The 20,499-nt window shown below is 40.1% G+C and overlaps 1 protein-coding gene across 1 annotated transcript in view; it reads left to right on the top strand.

The window, feature by feature from the left end:
- FKBP9 (FKBP prolyl isomerase 9) overlaps positions 1-20,499 on the top strand; it is a 43,241-nt gene that overhangs the window by 6,932 nt on the left and 15,810 nt on the right. Inside the window, exons 2-6 of the mRNA XM_065939880.1 lie at positions 7,292-7,437; positions 7,968-8,157; positions 8,424-8,569; positions 13,280-13,469; positions 17,588-17,733. Coding sequence (XP_065795952.1) covers positions 7,292-7,437; positions 7,968-8,157; positions 8,424-8,569; positions 13,280-13,469; positions 17,588-17,733 — 818 coding nt within the window. The remainder of the gene's footprint in view (positions 1-7,291; positions 7,438-7,967; positions 8,158-8,423; positions 8,570-13,279; positions 13,470-17,587; positions 17,734-20,499) is intronic.

Raw genomic sequence — 20,499 nt, 5'->3', positions numbered from 1 at the left:
CAGATAAATAATTTTTTTTAAAGGCTTAATGGCATTGCTTTTAATTTCATTTGTGCATCATTATAAGCATTGATACATTCATATTGATTACTTAAGTTGGCTATATTTTACTCAAGGGCTTCCTAGGTGGCTCAATGGTAAAGAATCTACCTGCCAATGCAAGAGACGTGGGTTCCATCGCTGGGCTGAGAAGATCCCCTGGAGAAGGAAATGGAAGGAAGGAAATCCCACTCCAGTACTCTTGCCAAGGAAATCCTGTGGACTGGACAGAGGAGCCTGGTGGGCCCCAGTCCATGGGGTCATAAGAGTTGAACATGACTTAGTGACTAAACCACCAACTACTACCGCATTTTACTGGGCTGAGAACTTGTGTTAAAAAAGAATTATTTCTAGAGATCTGACGTTTTAACTTGTGCAGTTGCTTGAAAACAAAAATCTACAACAGCAGTGCAATGATTTTACTTTCCTTTGCAAAGTTTTTCTTTTAATGATATTTTAATGCACCAAAGACTGTCAAAGCTAACCGCTCACGGGTTAAGGTCTGACCCTCCACGGAGGTGTGAATAGGTGCGCTCTTTCTGTTCCTCCTCACTCCTCTCTTCTCTCTCACCTTCTCTCTCTTCCTCTGATTTTTCCATCTGGGTAGACCATTAATAGCTTGCCTTTCCCCTCTGCCAGGGCTCATTAGTTGCTGGTAGAGGTGGTTGTTTGAGGGAGATACTCTTGCTGGAGTGTCTAGGAAGCCCAGAGTCACCTTTGGGAGTAAGAAGTGTGGGGAGCAGGGGTGGGAGGCAGGAACATCAGTTTTGGCCTCCTCACTTCGGAGTTGCGCCCAAGTTCAGTGGTGGAATTCAGCCTGGGGAGGGTGTTGAATCTCACCTGCGTCGTCCCAGGATTAGGCATCCAGCTAGGAGATGAGTTTCTGTTTTTGAGCATTTCGTGAGTCTTATTCACCATGGGCTTGGGCAAGGACCACAGTCCTAGTATCCCAGGTAACCAGCCATCTGATAGATTCTGAAACACCAGCAGTGGTTCCTGTGCCCAGGGGACTGGCTCTTTATTAACTTGTTTCCCTCCTGTTATGAATTCTCAAAATATGGCAGTCTCTTTAATGTTCAAGACAAGTTTATTCAGTCTAATGTGAAGCAATGTGAATATAGTTAATAACACTGTATTGTATACTTGACATAAGTATACCTTTTACTAAAAAGGTAAAACTAAATGTCCTTACCACAGAAACAAAAAGAAGGGACTTCCATGGTGGTCCAGTGGATAAGACTTTGAATTCCTGATGCAGGGGGCCTGTGTTCAATCCCTGGTTGGGGAACTAGATCCTGCATGCCAAAACTAAAACCTGGCACAGTCAAATAAATAAATAAAATTTTAAAAAAGAAAATGGTAATTATGTGAGGTGATGGATATATTAATTAGTTTAATTGTGGCAATGATTTCAGTGTACACACCTTAAATATGTACACTTTTTGTCAATTATACCTCAGTAAAGATGTGGCAGGAGTAATGTATCCAGTTTTCGTTTGTCTAAACTAAATATAAAATTGCATTTAGAGCAAGCTGTCTTTTCCTTTTATCATTGATCAGAGCTTCAGCTCTGCTAACCGTAGGGCCATACTCTCTTCCCTTTGATAATGGCCATTTTAACTTTGCTTCTAAACCTGAGATCAGAATAATCTCAACCACAGGCAGTATACATGTATGTCAATTTTTGGCAAAAAGTTTTAAAATTAATTTAATTTTAAAATCAATGCACATATAGTGAATTTTAAAAGCAGTTAAATAATTTCCATAAAGTTTAAAATTATGGTTGCTAAGCTACGGGAGTTGGGAAGGGGCTCACAGTGAAGTGTAGCTGTTCTGAATTCCAACTTTCAAACTCCAAGTTTCCTTCTGCCCTCTTGCTCGTCTTTTACTCTGCAGCCTCTGGGCGGCACATGGTGTCTACCTTTGGCCAGATCCCTTTTTGTATACACCTAAATTCTGTGTCTTCCCTTCTGCTTCAGTTTCTGCTCTTTTGTTCCCTTTCCATATTCCAAAATGTTGCCATCTTTTGACAGCAAGGGTCCCTGCACTGGTTTTCTAAGTTCTTTTTTAAAAAGAGAAGCTGAGGAGCTTGAGGAAGGAATGAGTTGTAGGGGCTCTTGAGAAAGGAGGGTGTTCAGTTTGCCTTGTGTTCTTTTTAAAGTTCATCCTCACTACAGATTGAAACCTACATTCGGAAATAGAGCTCCAGTGTGGGATCTTTAAGAACGCAGCCACAGAGGGAGGTAGTTACCTGTCCTGAGGAATGAGCACAGGACAATATGTGCTTCTGTGCAGCAGCTGCGTGAGTTGAAGATGATGGGTGTTAGGTGATGGCTTCTGTCTTAGTGGTCCTTGGGCTGATTATCTTGAAGAGCATCACTGGAGGCTGCTGCAGCCGCCCCAATCCCCACTGGGGGCAGAGGAAGGTAGAAGTGTCAGCAATCAAAGGGTATACAAGAATGAATGATCAGGGGAGAAAAAATAAGCTGGTGGAGAGGAAAGGGGGTATTGGATGTGCTGGATAATTTCCATTAAAAAAAAAACATTTGTTTGTTTGCTTTTTTTATTTGGCCACATCCTGTAGCATGTGGGGTCTTAGTTCCCCTATGCTGGGATGGATCGAGTCCACATCGCCTGCATTGGAAGGTGGAGTCTTAACCATCAGGGAAGTCCCATTCTGGATAATTCCCATTTGCCTTTCTAGGTCCCCTTACCCCCAATTCCACTTCTTTTTGCTCTGCGAGGTTGACCTATATGGACCACGTGTGCATAATATGGGTTATATCAGTGACCCCCTTGTAGTCTGGCTTCTAGTTGGGTTCAGCCAATGGGACATCCGCAGGAGATCAGAGGGACTAGGGAGGGTGAGGTGGAGATATTTACTCCTCTGACTTCCTGCCTGTACAGTCATCACATGGGCTGTGTTCCTAAACCAAAGGTCCTAGCTTAGCTTCTGTCAGGTGCTCTGAGCTCCCTGTCTGTCCCTGGATCCTTCAGGCCTGGGTGTGACAGCACTCCCTACTTGTCCCCAGAGCTGCAGTGTCCCTCAGTGTTTCTCTGCATCCTGCACACAGCGCCCTGGAGCTGTCTACTTTAGGCATATCATCTGTTTCCTGCAGGACCTTGGCTGGGGCATCTGCAAAACATCCAGATACTGGGACAGGCTGAATAAGTGCTAATTCCAGCGGTCGCAGAAATAATTTTCATGACCAACTCCTGGCTGGACCCTGCACATGAATTTGTGCTAGTTGGAGTGATCAGCACAGTCTTGCTCAAAACGATTTATTTTTCCAGATGGTCAGAGTTTTCAGCAGTACACAAAACTGGCCTTGCATTGTTTGTTAGTTTCTCATTTATGTAAATTATATATTTTCTTTTGGAAAGGTGTTTTTTGTTTTGGGCATGTTGCTTAAGCTGTTGTTGTTTAGTCACTAAGTCGTGTCTGACTCTTTTGGACCCCATGGACTGTAGCCTGCCAGGCTCCTCTGTCCTTGGGATTCTCCAAGCAAGAATACTGGAGTGGGTTGCCATTTCCTTCTCCAGGGATCTTCTTGATTGTCATTAAATGAATAAATTAATGCCATAAGGCTACACTAGTTTTTATACACCATCTAGGGAAGCTCTGTGCCTGGAGGGTGAAACTTAGACAGTCCTGGGTTCTAACTTTTTTTCTCATTTGGCTAATTTTGTGTGCTTGAGAAATTTTTTCAACTTCAAGGGATCTGACTATCAGTTCTTACTGATACTTAAAGTGTTGTATAAGGATTAAATGAAGTAGTGTATAGAAAAGCTTGGGCTTCCCAGGTGGCACTAGTGATAAAGAATTGGCCTGCCAATGCAGAAGACATAAGAGCTGCTGGTTCAATCCCTGAGTTGGGAAGATCCCCTGGAGAAGGGAATGGCAACCCACTTCAGTATTCTTGCCTAGAGAATCCTATGAACAGAGGAGCCTATACAGTCCATAGGGTCACAAAGAGTTGGACACAACTGAAGTGACTTAGCACATATAGAAAAGCTTAGTTGCCCCTGTGCCTGACACATAATAAATACTCTCTAAACAGTAGTTATTATTAAAAACTCTCATTAATTTTGGGTTCTGTGAATGAAAACTATAAAGTTTCCAGCCTGAGCATTGTTGCTGTTTGCACATGTTCTGTGCCTGGGAAGCTTTTGAAGCCTAAATTCTTGTCCATTGTTAACCTAAACCCTCCAGTTTGATGACGGTTCAGGGTGTGGCAAGATCCCAGCCAAGTGAAATTGGACAGCTGGCATTCCGAGGGTGGTTTTTTGTTTCCCCTGGAGATAGAGGGTGGAGATGTAGAGCCACTTGGGCACAAAGCTGATCATGTGCTTTTGTCCTCTGGCTTGTTAGCCAGAACTGGACATTTGCTTTCTGTTCATTGACCTTGGAGAAAAGAAGGCAGTAAAATGGACTATAAAGCTAGGAGGAGAAAGGGAAGGAGGGGACAGATCTGACAAAGCTGCCCTGATGGGTGGTGAGGTGAACTGTGCTGCTCTCCCAAGCTGATCAATGGGGAAAATGAGAAAAAGGTAGAAGTAATTTACCAAAGAAGGGCAGCACATCCTAATGAGGTGAATTCCAACAGCTCTTAAGGCTTATTACACAAGTGCAGTTGTCCCTCGGTCTCCGTGGGGGTCAGGTTCCAGGACCCCTTTGGATACCAAAAGCCTCAGATGCTCAAGTCCTTCATATAAAATGGTGTAGTATTTGCATGTAACCCAGGCACTCCTGTATACTTTAACTCATCTCTATATTACTTCTAATACCTAACACAATGCAAATGCTATGTAAATGGTTGCCAGTGTTCAACAAATTCAAGTTTTTGCTTTTTGGAACTTTCAGAAGTGAAAAAAAATATTTTCAATTTCCAGTTGGTTGAATCCATGAAGTGAAAATTGAGGATACAGAGGGCTGACGGTATTCCATGATCATTTTGAAATTGAGAGAACTAAAGAGAAGATACATTAAGCCACTTGAAATCTTGTACTCATAGATTACTATAGATAGTATTTTCATGTTTCACCTTGTGGATTTTTCATATGCATCTATATAAGTAAATTCAAAATGGGATTATTTTATATGTGGCTCTATAACCTGCTCTTTTCTCTTCACGTATATGTTCTTCTGTGCCAATGAATAAAAACTTAAAAAACTTTTCATTGATGTATAATTAACATGTAGCATTATATTAGTTTTAGGTAAACAGCATAATGATTTTATATTCATATATATTGCAAAATGATCACCACACTAAGAGTTAATATCCATTACCATGCATAGTTATAAAATTTTTTTTCTTATGATAACTCTTAGGATTTTACTTTCTTAGCAACTTTTAATAATGCAATACAGTATTGTTAGCCATAGTCACCATTAACTATATTCACTATACAGTATTTTATTAACTGTAGTTATGTATTGTAATGCTATACATTATATAATTATAGCAGATATCTTTTATTTTTAAATGACCATAGAGAATTTATTATGTCTTTGTCTTATATACAACCAGTGCCATACTCTTGGACTTCTAAGTTATTTCCAGCATTTTGTTATTATAAACCAAGCTCTGTAGTTCTTTTCTTTTTTTTTTGTAGTTATTTTCTTAAACACAGTGTCTAAAACCCTGTGGGTGTCTCTGTCAGTTTATAAGGTACTTGTAGGCAAAGTCCATGCCTTGGAATTTTTTATATTCCCCTAAGCCCCTAGTAAAGTCTCCTTATTGGCACCCCCTTGTTGCTGCTAAGTTTGGCATTAAAGAGGATGAGAACTTGGATTGTAGCCATGATTCCATTATTTATTTTCCTGCTTCAGGCCATCACCAGTTAGCCTTTAAAACACATTTATTAGTGACTTAAAGATTACTTCAGACTTTCCGTCACCTGCAATAATTATGTATAGTAATATTGGCATAATCCTGGGGTTTTTACATTCCTGTATTATACAGATCTTGTGATAGCTATTATTGTCACTCACATTTTGCAGTGGAAGAAACTGAGGTTAAGAGAGTTCAAGTGCCCTTCATGCTACACCACGCTGCATCTTTGTTTAATTTAGTGACTTAGAAGAAAAGAAAGGCAAATTAGTAACAGAAACAAAATCAGGAATCTAGAAAATAAACTGGTGGTTGCCAAGGGGAAGGGGGTGGGACAGGGTGGGAGTGGGAGTTTGGAATTAGCAGATGTAAACTGGTGTACATAAAGGATGGATAAACAACAAGGGCCTACTGTATAGTACAGGGACCTAGCTTCATTATCCTGTGATAAACCATAATGGAAAATAAATATGAAAAAGAATATATATCCACATATATATACATATATATGAGCTTCCCAGGTAGCTCAGTGGTAAAGAATCTGCCTGCCACTGCAGGAGACACAGAAGATGTGGATTCGATCCCTTGGTCGGGAAGATCCTCTGCAGTAGGAAATGGCAACCTACTCCAGTATTCTTGCCTGGAAAATTCCAGAGGCAAAATTCCAGAAGCCTGACAGGATGTAGTCCGTGGAGTCTCAAAGAGTCGGATATGACTGAGCAACTGAGCATGCACACATGTGTGTATAACTAAGTCACTTGGTGTACAGAAGTAATTAACACAGCATTGTAATTCAACTCTGCTTCAATAAAAATAAATTTGAAAAAGAAAGTTAGTATTAATTTGCACATTAGTATCTGTGATGTTGCTCTTAGGTACCAATCACATAGAAATGGAGTAAGGGATTCTTTTTTTAATGGAAGAATTGGTAAGCTATTTTGCAACAAACTTGACATATATATTATTTAAGCCATAATATTTTGAGAATGATCTTTATTTGCTTTACACAGCAGTAAAAATGATATACATTGTGTGTGTGCAAGCTCAATCACTAAGTCATGTCCAACTCTTTTGTGACCCCCCTGGATTGTAGTTCATCCGACTCCTCCATCCATGTAATTTTTCAGGCAAGAATACTGGAGTGGGTTGCCATTTCCTACTCTCTATTTTTTTTCCCAGAGAGAGTTATGATGATGCTTAACTGACTAGATTTGCTGGCAATATTCAAGGTAGTTTAAAAATCCCAAGCCTGCAAGTACTGTCCAGTGAAGACATTGCCTGCATCAGAATAGATATGTGGGTTTGTTGTTTTGCAGGGACCTCGCAGTGTCCATGGGTAATTTTTTACAGGTTGGCTTCACTAAGGTTGGCTTATTTATACTCTTCTCCTCTCTCCTTCCCCTTTGGGTCTCCAGCTATGACAGAGACTCCACTTTCAATGTGTTCGTGGGAAAAGGACAGCTGATAGCAGGGATGGATCAAGCTCTGGTTGGGATGTGTGTAAATGAGAGGCGGTTTGTGAAGATCCCTCCAAAGCTGGCCTATGGAAGTGACGGCGTTTGTAAGTGTTTGTTCTGTACTTGTGAAAACATTTGCCAAAACAACCAGAACATTTGCTCGCTCTTCAGTCAGGCAGAATAGAGAGTCTTTTGAAGCTTCAGGTAGTGGAAAATGAGAAGCAGTAAACACTCACACACGGCTGAAATTTCATCTGAAGTTTATTTATTCTAGATATGAAAGAAGTGTTATTAACACAGGTATACTGAATGTTATTCTTGTTGAGAGGAAATTTTTGTTTTTCCTCTTTTATTTAAGTTTCACTGGGAGGGAGTTCTCTGCTGGCCTCGTGGTTAGAATACTGGACTTTGACTGCTGTGGTCCAGGTTAAATCCCTCATTGGGGGACTGAGATCCTACAACCTGCAGGGTATGGCCAAAAAAAAAATTTTTTTTCATTTGGAGGGAACATCACTCATTTTGGAATTGTTGTGTAACCTCTTGAGCCCTTCTGGCTTCCATTCACCTTGGCAGCATCCTCGGTGTTTCTTTGAAAGGCAACAGTTTCTCAGTGTGAGCTCTCTTTATTTTCTAGCTGGTGTGATCCCCCCAGATTCAGTGCTTCATTTTGATGTACTTCTGATGGATATTTGGAATTCGGAAGATCAGGTTCAGATTCACACTTACTTCAAGCCTCCCACTTGCCCTCGGACCATCCAGGTATCTGATTTTGTAAGATACCACTACAATGGAACATTCTTGGATGGGACACTGTTTGATTCGAGGTAAGTCCTGCCATTTGTACTAGTATCATTGAAATGCCCCTTAGTTCCTTCTGTCTCATACACTTTTTATGGCCGTGGAGAAACCAGAAAAGGAACTTGTTTCCAAGTGCTCTGTGATTGGGAACAAAGGTGCATACCTGCCTTTTCTCCAGGGATGGGTATGAATCCATTGGTCAGCTGAGTTTGAGGTAACAAAAACCTTTCGAAGGATGAGTTAGAAATGCCCTCGTGGTATGGAACTTCTCCTTTTTCTCATTGGTTTTCAGTCACAATCGCATGAAAACATATGACACCTATGTGGGAATTGGCTGGCTGATTCCTGGAATGGATAAAGGGCTGTTGGGGATGTGTGTGGGAGAAAAACGCATCATCACCATTCCTCCTTTTCTGGCCTATGGAGAAGATGGAGACGGTAAGTCCTTCCCATTCTTCAAACTACTCTCATCTGTCTTTATTCCTTTTGCAGTGGTTGGTTTAACTTACCGGGTGAAACCCACCAGAACTTTTGGTCTAGACTTGCAGTGTCCAATAGGGTAGCCACCAGCTATATTTAGCTATTTACATTTAAATTAAGTTAAGTAAAAATTTAAATTCTGTACCTTGGTCATACTGCCACAGTTCAGGTTCTTAAAAGCCACTTGTTGCCAAGAGCTACTGTACTGGACAGGCAGATGCCGAGCACTCCCATCACCGCAGACGTTCTGGTGGACACTGCTAGTCTAGGTCAACTGCTGACTGATGGTTAAGATGCAGAAATCTTCATCTATTCATGGTCATTTTTGTTCTTAAGTAAGCCGTCTGTCATTGCCTCAGTATCTGTAAGCTTAGGCACCAACCTCTCCAGCCTATGTTTTCCTTTCTGTGAAATTAGATTTGAACCAGGTAGTCTAAAGGTTGTAGCCATCAAGGTAGAAATTCAGCATATGCTGCCAGAATTGTCATTTTTTTTCACTGATTTGTACCTCCTTAATGGGTTTTACCTGTGGCATTAGCTCCATGTGAATAAATGCAAAGTACTGATATAATTTTAGAGGATACGTTAATTTGGATTAGTGTTCAGTTTGTAGTTTCACTGTGGAGGCAAATGGTAAACTGTTTACTGGCTAGATAGAATTTCTTAGTTACTCATGTTTGAATTTCAGGCACATTTAATCACACTGACAAGCTGACACAACAATGAGACCTTCAGGCATTTAAACAAGCTGATATATGTAGTTAAGAATAGAAATGAGGCATTCCCTGGATGTCCAATGGTTAGGGATTCAAGCCTACACTTAGGAGGCATGGGTTCCATCCCTGATTAGGGGACTAAGATTCCACAAGCCTCCGAACAGTGTGGCCAGGAAAAATAAAAAAAAAGAAAGAAATGAAAATGTGATGCTATTTAAGAAGTTTACTGAAAGTGGTACCCAAGTTCTAATAACCCCCTAATATAATGTTTTCCAAGCTATGTTTCCTGGGCCTAGGTCTGTATACACAGCAGGAGAGGGGAGCCTTCTTTCCTGTTGACTTCTACTTTTGGTACTTAGGATCTGCAGGAAGTTCCTAGTTCCTTTTTTTTTTTTTTGCTGGTCACAAAACATGTGATTTTTTTCCCCTCCAATTATGTATATTAGTTGGAGGCTAATTACTATGGTTTTTGCCATAGGAAGTTTCTTTAAAAACCTTCTAAAAGAAAAATATAGCAGCTTGAAAACAGCTACCGTAAATATATCTTAATTCTGTCCTCCTTAAGATATGTTATTATCTTATTGATACTCAAATTGTGTCATCCTTGACTAGTAGAAGTTTGTTCCCCTTGACTCTCAAATCCTTTTGTCTTCATCCACATGTATACGAATTTCCAGATAAAACGAGATGCCTAGCCTGATGTGAGGAATGTTATTCATTTATTTTAAACAATTACTAATTAAATATTTAAAATAAATAGTTTATTTAAAATAGTTATTTTTAAATGCTTTATACTTTGACATTCTGCTCAGCTATCCAGGCATAAATTTAAGTAGGTGAATTGTATGGGAATTAAATCTCAATAAAGTTGTAAAGATCAGTTTTCATTGCAATCCCAAAGAAAGGCAATCCCAAAGAATGCTCAAACTACTGCACAACTGCACTCATCTCTCATGCTAGCAAAGTAATGCTCAAAACTCTCTAAGCGAGGCTTCAACAGCACATGAACCATGAACTTCCTGTGTTCAAGCTGGATTTAGAAAAGGCAGAGGCACCAGAGATCAAATTGCCAACATTTGCTGGATCATCAAAAAAGCCAGAGAGTTCAAGATAAACATCTACTTCTGTTTTATTGACTATGCCAAAGCCTTTGATTGTGTGGATTACAACAGACTGGAAAATTCTGAAATAGATGGGAATATCAGACCACCTGACCTGCCCCCTGAGAAATCTGTATGCAGGTCAGGAAGCAACAGTTAGAATTGGACATGGAACAACAGACTGGTCTAAATTGGGAAAGGAGTACGTCAAGGCTGTATATTGTCACCCTGCTTACTTAACTTATATGCAGAGTAATCATGAGAAATGCTGGAATGGATGAAGCACAAGCTGGAATCAAGATTGCTGGGAAAAATATCAATAACCTCAGATATGCAGGTGACACCACCCTTATGGCAGAAAGTGAAGAGGAACTAAAGAGCCTCTTGATGACAGTGAAAGAAGAGAGTGAAAAAGTTGGCTTGAAGCTCAACATTTAGAAAACTAAGATCATGGCATCTGGTCCCATCACTTCATGGCAAAAAGATGGGGAAACAATGAAAACAGTGACCAACTTTATTTTTTGGGCTCCAGAATCACTGCAGATGGTGACTGCAGCCATGAAATTAAAAGACACTTGCTCTTTGAAAGAAAAGTTATGATCAACCTAGCTGCTACTGCTGCTGCTAAGTTCAGTTGTGTCTGACCTAGACAGCATGTTAAAAAGCAGAGACATTACTTTACCAACAAAGGTCCAGCTAGTCAAAGCTATGGTTTTTCCAATAGTCATGTATGAATGTGAGAGTTGGACTATAAAGAAAGCTGAGCGCCAAAGAATTGATGCTTTTGAACTGTGGTGTTGGAGAAGACTCTTGAGAGTCCCTTGGACAGCAAGGAGATTCAGCCAGTCCATCCTAAAGGAAATCAATCCTGACTATTCATTGGAAGGAGTGATACTGAAGCTGAAACTTTGGCCACCTGATTCAAAGAACTGACTTGTTGGAAAAGACCCTGATGCTGGAAAATATTGAAGGCGGGAGGAGAAGGGGATGACAGAAGATGAGATGGTTGGATGGCATCACCAACTCAATGCACATAAGTTTGAGTAAACTCCGGGAGTTGATGATGGATAGGCAGGCCTGGCATGCTGCAGTCCATGAGGTTGCAAAGAGTCGGACACGATTGAGCAACTGAACTGAACTGAAAGTTGTTATAAAAAAGCAAACACCCACTGGTATGATAAACCTGAGTTCTCCAGCAAAAAAAAAAAAGCAAACATTCAGGTAGTACCTTATAATGCTAGAAAACTTTAAACACTAGGGCTTCCCTGGTGGCTCAGATGATAAAGAATCTGCCTGCAATGTGGGTTTGATCCCTGGGTAGGAAAATTCCCTGGAGAAGGAAATGGCAACCCACTCCAGTATTCTTGCCTGGAAAACTCCATGGACAGAGGAGCCTGGCGGGCTGCAGTCCATGGGGTCTCAAACAGTCGAGCATGACTGAACGATGAACATTTTCACTTCACTTTCAGGGTTAAGTGAAACTTTAAGGGATTCTGTTTTCTATTAAATTAAAAGATACCAAAGAGAACAAAGGATTAACATTCTACACACACCGTCCCATACCCACACCTGCAATTGAGGGATTGATCACACCTGACATTCCAAAGGCCAATTTGGCAGCCCACTTTGAGCAAACTTCACCGTTCTTCTGAAGGGAAGGAGATGGGGGGATGATTCTGCAACAGAGACAGCTGAAGGAGCACATGCTTGGGATGCCCAGTGGTTCACTTGCCCAGGCCTTCTCCTTTTATGGCATAACAAATGGCAAGTAAGAGTGCTGACGGAGGTGGTTTGTCAGGTAACTAACTTCCTTTTATCCCAGAGTCCTGGGTTTAGAGTTAGGTATTGGTGGATGTTGAACCTCTGCAAGAAGAGCTAGTGCCCCATAATCTCTTCATGTGGATTATCCCGTTGCACATTTTCAGTAAATCCTCACTGTCAGGAATATCCAAGAGAAGCAGTAGCACCCTGAAATGAGATAGACATGATTTGAGGACTATTTCTATTTTGGATTGTGGGTGGCATTTTCCTTTTCCCCTCTTAGCTAACTTTAGTTTTGTTTATATGTTGTTTTGGATGCATTTAAAGGAGTGAATTTTTGCCTCTTTAAAAAATTGGCTGTGAGTTCCCAGACAGAGAACAGACTTGTGTTTGCCAAGGGGAAGGGAGGTGGGAAAGGAATGGATTGGGAGTTTGGAATTAGCAGATGGAAACTCTTGTGTATGAAATGAAGGGGCAACATGGTTCTACTGTGTAGAACAGGGAACTACAGTCAATGTCCTGTAGTAAACCACAATGGAAAAGAATATGAAAAAGAATATATATATATAACTGAATCACTTTGCTATACAGCAAAAATTAACACATTATAAAACAACTATACTTCAATAAAGTAAATTTTTTGAAAATTGACTGTGAGTTCCGAAGAACAAGTCTATGTAGTGTTCTCCAGAACCATATCTGAGCTTTGGAATGTCTGTGATTTGCATCTGTTCACAAACAGAAGCCCACGAAGGTATGTATTTGGGTTTGCATGTGGGTGCATAACCACCCACCCAGAGCCTCGATTTGCAAGCACAAGCATAGAAAATGTGGTCACAGTGGTCTCCATGTCATTAATAGCGGTTTGCTCCTGTTTCTGAGGAAGTCAGGCTTCAAATTATACCTGTCAGCCCATGGTTGGACACCGTAGTGAGACAGAATGTTCCATGGGGAACCACCCAAGACATGAAAGAACATTTATTTCCTTGGCTTGGAATGTGTAACACCAATGTGGTGGGTGTTGAATTGTAGTTACAGTACTTCCTAAATCTTGTGTCCTGATTTCATCATCTTACTTCATTCCACTCTAGGGAAAGACATTCCTGGTCAGGCATCTCTGGTGTTTGATGTTGCGTTATTGGACCTCCATAACCCTAAGGATGGCATTTCCATTGAGAATAAAGTAGTGCCTGAAAACTGTGAGCGGCGAAGTCAAAGCGGGGACTTTCTCAGGTATCATTACAACGGCACGCTCCTGGACGGCACCTTCTTTGATTCCAGGTGAGCAAACAGGGTCCTTCACTGACCAGAACATCTATTAACTACAGTTTGCAACTGGCAGGACTATGATCTGTATACTTGTCCGTGCTGATCTGGAGTTAGTATTTTCATCTTCAGTATAGATTTGTATTGTGTGATACTGAATTCCTTCAAGGCTGTTAGAACAGTCTCCCTGGGCTCTGTAGGAGATGGGTCTGCAGGAAAGCAGGAGGGCTCATGCTCAACTCCCACCACCCCTGTAGACTGTGTTCAACAATCCAAGTACAAACCCAGGTCTGGAGTCTGAGACGGGAAGTGATTGGAAGGGAAGTTCAGGCGGTAGGGTGGAAAGAGAACAGACGTGGTATCAAGAGACCTGGATTCCAGGCCCTGTATGTGGCGCATTAACGCATTTAACCTCTCTGACCTTCAGTTTTTCCCCTGTTGTTAGCTACTTTCTCAAAGAGATGGTTAGATTAAAGAGAGAAGGTAGGTGGAAGCGTTTTGCAAACTTTGATGACTTATCTGCTGCAGGAACTGTTTGGCTGCATTATGCTCCCATCCTGATACTAATTAGGAGGTTAATTACTGAGCCTGCCGTTAGTCAGTTTTGTATTGTTTATCAAGCTTAGCTTGCAGTCTTGATCAGGCAACAGGCATTTGGTTTGTGTTGTCTGGAAAACATTCCTTTAGCTTCCTATAGAGCAAACAAGTAGTGACAGCAGTCTTCCTGTCTCTCTGAGGTAAGAGGCTTCCTGTTTAATTAGTCATCCAGAAACATTACAGAAGAATTTTTATATGGTGTAATTTTATTTGCACAATTCATTTTTCCTGCTTCTAGGATCCCTTCTTTTAAACTTTTCATTTGATTTTTTGGAAAAAGGCAATAGTTACATTGTTCAAAATTAAAATAAAATATGCATTAAGATATGTTGTATTAATCATCCCTGCCAACCTTACATCCCCCTCTCCACAAGCCACTTAGAGTTAACCACTTTTATTAATAAGTTTCTTTTCTTATTCTTCAAATGTGTGGATTTTTTTCTAATGCAGGTATTGTCAAATACAATTGTTATATTATTAATATCTTCTCCCTTTATAGAATATAGCATTTAGAATACTATATGCGTACATATATAACATTATGTATTACATATCCATACATAACATAATGCTGTGTACTATATGCACTATTCTGCCCCTTGTTTTTTTCACTTTGGGACTATTTCAATATTAATGCGTCGAGAGAACTCTTTTTTTGTCTGCAGTGAATTGGGTGAACATACCATATTTATTTAACCATTCCCCACTGATGACATTGAGTTGTTTTTATTCTTTTTCTATCAAAAAAAAAAATTCAGTGTGTGTGTATGTGTGTGCACATGTGTGTGATTAGTCACATATGAGCTTGATTCTGTCTTTTATTCCCTGGAATTATATTTCTAGTTGAAAGGCCATTTTCCTAGTAGATACCAGATTTCTTCCCTTATTAATGAAGCCACAGTTTTCTTAGGTTTCAAACAGATTTCCATTTTAGTATACTGGGATCTAACTCATCCTAAGAACTAAGTAATATTCCATTATCAAGATTTGCCTTAATTTAGTAATCAATCCTCAATGTTTTCTACCTTTTGATGTCCTAAGTAGAGCTGCAGTACTTACTTTTGCAGTAAAATCTTAAATAATATAATTGTTTCCTTAGGATAAATGTCTAGAAGAATCTCTAGATCTAAGGTTATGTGTATTTTTACAGCTTTTGATATAACTACCAAGCTATCCTTAAGGAAGGTTTTACATTACTAAGAATACCCCATTCCCTGCAAACTCAGCAACATTAAGTATCATTTATAAATTATCTTTGCTAATTTATAGGAGAAAAATAGAATTTTATAATTTTAATCTGAATTTCTTTGATTGCTATTAAGGTGGAAATATTTTCAAATGTTTATTGACTATTTGGATATTTTCTTTTGTGATTTACCTGTTTGTGTCTTTTGCCTCTTTTTATATTGAGTATATTGGTATTTGTCCTTTTCTTAATTTAGATCTTGATACATTAAAGATATTAACTCTTTTATGGTTGCATATTGTTAAAGGCATATTGCTTATTTATTTGCATTTTAATTTTGGTTATTGTGATTTTTGATATGTTTTAAATATAAACTTTTATGTTATTAAATGCATTCCACATCTACTTTATGGCTTCCTTTATTCTTATGTAAATTCTTACACATATATATATATTATATATATATTCTGTTTTGGGTAACTTGCAAAAAGTCTCCTCACCTAGGGTATATAAATTTTTACCTGTATTTTCCTCATGCCCTTCTAATTGTTTTATTTTATTTTATTTTTTTGTTTTTTTTTAATCCTTTAAAATATTCTCTATTAGAATTTTTATTTGAGAAACTATTATGTTCTTATTGTATAAGTGAAGCAATGCAAAGATATTTAGTAAAATGTCAAAATTTCACATCAGCCCCTTCCATTTTCACCACTTGAGGCAAGTATTAAAAACCTTACACAGACTCTGTCCATGCTTGTAAACTCTTTCATGTTTAAATCTTTAATCCATCTGGAATTTATTGTGGTGTTCAGTATGACCATAAGGATCTAAATGTTTTTTTCCAGATGGTTAGCTAGTTTTTCCAACACTATTGAATAACTGTCTTTTCCTCACGCATCTAAAATCTGACATTTATTATGTACTAAATTCTTATATACACTTTGGGCCTTAGTCTAGAATTTTTATCCCTTTCCAGTGATCTAGTTATCATTCCTGGGCCACTATCACACCTTTAGCTATTGTAACTTCTTAATTTGTATGATAGAGAATATTCTTTTTCTTTGTAAACATCATTTTTTCCTATTAAGTGATACATTGAGATGATTTAAAATTCTAGAAGTATAAAAGGATAAACAATGAAGAATTTTCCCCCTCTCCTTGACCATCAACCTCCTAGTTCCCCTCTTCACAGGGAACTAGTGTGATGATTTAATAGGTCTTCCATTCATATACAATGAAACACAGATAAGTATGTAGACAGCCTGCTTCCTGGCTGAGGAGAATCACTTGATGCCGTGTCATTTCTTCATGCCCTGTGGCTCTGTGGTCCCTGGGGGTTGTTGAGAAGGAAGAGCCCCTCACAGCTCTGCTTTTCATCTCCCTGGCCCCACTGCCAGCCCTCCTCTCTGAGGCCATCATCCTTGGGCTGTGTTTGATGAAGTGACACCGATAGTGAACTGGCTCTTTCAGGACAAGCTTTTTGCCACATCTGCACCATGTAAGGGTGGGTAATGGGCGCAGATCATTGCAGCTCAGTTTGGTAGCAGACCTGACATGTGAAGTTTTATTATTTTATTCTGGAATCATCAGGCTTTGGGAAATTTATCCCTATTCTCTGCAAACTCATAGTGTAATCAGAGCCAGAGAGGTTGGATCTCTCCACTGAGCGGAATGCTCCAGTCTCCTGCCAGAGGCATTGAGAAAGGCAGGTACTCACCAGGAGGCTTGATGAGCAGCAACTACAGCAGGGCGGGTTCATCCAGGCCCTGGCGGAGGTTGGAGAGTTAGACTGCTCTCAGTACATATACTACTTTTCTGGCGGCCCAAATATTCATGTCTCCCATAAACAGGTGTTCTCCTCTTTAGAGAAATTGTTAATTTCTTTTAAATTTTTTTTCCCTTTTTTGGCTTTCCTTTGAAACTTTATATTAGAGTAATAGAAGACTTTAAAACTTCTAAATAAAACTGTTTACAAGAGCTAACAGAGAAATTCTTAGTTTCTTTTAAGGACCCCTTGATGCTGTTTTCATTGACTAAACATGGTCCCCAAGAGTAGAGTCCTGTTTCCATTAGCTACATTCCTGCGTGGTTGCTTCTTGTAACCTGCATCCAATTCCTAACCAAGTGCTGGAGGGCTTCTTTCTGTGAGCATTTCTGCTGGAAGCAGCTCCCAGGCCGTGTGTGGACCCTTGTTCACCATTGCAGGGGAGCATGTTTCCTGGCTTGTCCTCCGGCTCTAGGGTGCCCCCCACCTCTGGTCTGGAGGCCTCCGCGCTCTGGCTGCTTCACGGTGCCGACCGCACAGCGGCTGCGGCGTCCCTTGTGATCAAGCTCTTTTCCTCTTTGCCAGCTACTCACGGAACCGCACTTTTGACACGTACATTGGGCAGGGCTACGTGATTCCCGGGATTGACGAAGGTTTACTTGGAGTCTGCATCGGAGAGAAGCGGAGGATCGTGGTCCCCCCTCACCTGGGCTACGGTGAGGAAGGAAGAGGTGAGCTCTGCGTGCCTTCTAGGGTCAACTGGGCAGACCAATCGCTGCTTCCACAATGCTTGGAATAGGGCCTTTGAGAGCAGAAGCATAAAAGCCAAAGTCCAGCCTCAGACTTGAATGCTCAGATATAACTCTAGTTTCTAGAAGGGGCTCTGGCGTTTCTCCTTGTTTCCCCTGCCCGCTTTCCTTTTAGAAAATCTAAAACTATGTCAGAGTTGAAAGAACTGTGCAGTGAACTCCACTTAGATTCACCAGTTGTTAACATCTTGCTATGTATTTATTTTTTCTGTATGTGTAAAACTATATTTTCTCTTTGTTGAGTTATTTGAAAGTAAATGCCAACTCCCGCTTCTTTTGTTGAAGTATAGTTGACATATAACATTGTGTGCATTTAAGGTGTATGTGCTATTTTGTACGTTTATATACTGTAATGTGATTGCCGTTGTAGTGACAATGAGCCCCTCTATCGTGGTGTGTGTTCAGTCACTCAGTTGTGTCCGACTCTGCAACCCCATGGACTGTATAGCCCGCCAGGTTCCTCTGGCCAAGGGATTTCCCAGGCAAGAATACTGGAATGGGTTGCCATTTCCTTCTCCAGGGGATCTTCCTGACCTACCTGACCCAGGGACCAAACCTGAGTCTCCTGCATTAGCGGGCAGATTCTTTACCATTGAGCCACCTGGGAAGCCCTTCTGTCATGGTACATAATTACCATTCTTTTGGGGGGGTGGGATAATTGATAATGAGCAAGTTTGATGATTATAATATTGCTGTCTGTATTTGCTATACTGTGCATTATTTTGGTTTTTGTTTTTAACAACTTTATTGAGATATGCCATAAAATTCACCTATTTTTAAGTATACAACTCAATGATTTTTAGTAAATGTATTGAGATGAGCGGTTATCACATTAATCCAGTTTTAGAATATTTGTCACCCAAAGAGCAAACTTTAAAAAAAAAATCACACAGATAATATATGTTGACTTTAGAAAAACAGAGCTCATCAACAATAAAAATTTCCCATAATCTCACCAGCCAGGAATAAGCATTATTAACGTTAATATTATGGTAGATGGAATACTGGCCCCAAAGATGTCCATGTCCTAATTTGCAGAATATGTGAATGTGCTACTTTACATGGTAAAAGAGACTTTGCAGATATAATTAAGGTGAGATAAGGAGGTTATCCTGGATCATGGCCTTAATGTACTTCCTAGTATCTTTGTAAGAGACCAGAGAGAGAAGAAAATGCTAGGCTGCTGACTGAGCAGATGGAGGAAGGGGCCACAAGCCGAGGAAGGAGGGTGACCTTGAGAAGCCTGAAAGATGGGGAAACAGATTCTCCCCTGAAACCTCTAAAAGAAACGCGTCTCTGCCAGCACCTTCAGTTTAGACTTTGACCCCTGAGTTACAAGAATACATTTCTGTTGTTTTAAGCCACCAAGTTTCTGGTAATTTGTTATAGCAGCCATAGAAAACTAATACAACCATAAAGTGGTTGTATACTTCTATATCTTGAGTATATGTGAATCTATCGGTAAAAGGAAATACATAACCATTTACACTAATAAATACTGACAAAATTGTGATCATCTACACATATTACTTTGTAATTTCTCTTTACCTAATTTGTTGTGGACAATGTTTTATGCCAACAGGTTACATAGAATTTTAATGGTTGCATACTATTCCAAACCATATTTCCTTTCTTTTTTTCTAATATACCATGTTTTGCTAACTTAGGAATAGTTGATGCAGTATTATTTTGCTTTTGTGTTCTTTTTGCTGGCTGGCCTGGCTGACTGTACACATTCATTTTGTTAACCCGCTTCTGACTTCTACTACTGTATCATATGGATTTCAGAATTTTCCCAGTAGGATTTGTTTGAAAGGTCTAAGAAGCCCCAGGTTGGTTGGAAACTAGAGTGTACCATGGAGAAATATTTTTTTCCCTGACTTAAATTTCTGTTATAAAGCCACAATAAATCATAGCTTACGATTTTAAGATCATTCAGCAGGCCTCACTTCCTGTCCTGTTTGTCTAGTGTCTTGATGCTTTATTTTTTTGTATTATGTAAATGTCTCTGCTGTACTAAGTCACTTCAGTCATGTCCAAATCTGTGCAGCCCTGTGGACTGCAGCCTTCCAGGCTCCTCTGTCTGTGGGACTCTGCAGGCAAGAATACTTGAGTGGGCTGCTATGCCCTCCTCTGGGATCTTTCCTACCCAGGGATTGAACCTGCAGCTCCTACACCTCCTGCACTGAAGGTAAATTCTTTACTGCTAAGCCACCAGGGAAGCCCCATGTAAATGTCTACTTCTAGACAAATACATACAGGAATAGACAAATACTTTCAGAGTACCCTGTTTTGTTATGCCCTTAGAACTAATTCTTCCTTTCCCTAAGAAGAATATGCTGATGGAAAACATTTGGTTAAATTATTTTTCTCCTTTTGGCTTTCTCTCAAGTATGAGGTAGTTTTGTAAAGAATTATATAAAGTTCTGGGAAGCATTTGAAGTCTTATAAATTTTCTGGGCACGAGGCTGCTTCACCCTGAATCATGTGTTGCCACGGAGGGAGGGGCACCCTGGGAAGTAACACCCAGGTGCTCTTGCACAGGATCTGTCTCTAGCCTTCTGCGGGATTTGCACAGGACCTAACGCTAATTACGGAGGGGCTGACCTTAGAAGGGTGTCAGGACACACAGGAAGTCTGTGGCTTCCTTACCACATACCACAGGGTGGGAAATATTTGCAGAAGGAA

Source organism: Muntiacus reevesi, chromosome 6 (assembly GCF_963930625.1).
Source record: "Muntiacus reevesi chromosome 6, mMunRee1.1, whole genome shotgun sequence".
NCBI lineage: Eukaryota > Metazoa > Chordata > Mammalia > Artiodactyla > Cervidae > Muntiacus > Muntiacus reevesi.
The sequence above is the reverse complement of the archived record's forward strand: the minus strand, read 5'-3'. Positions and strand labels throughout refer to the sequence as shown.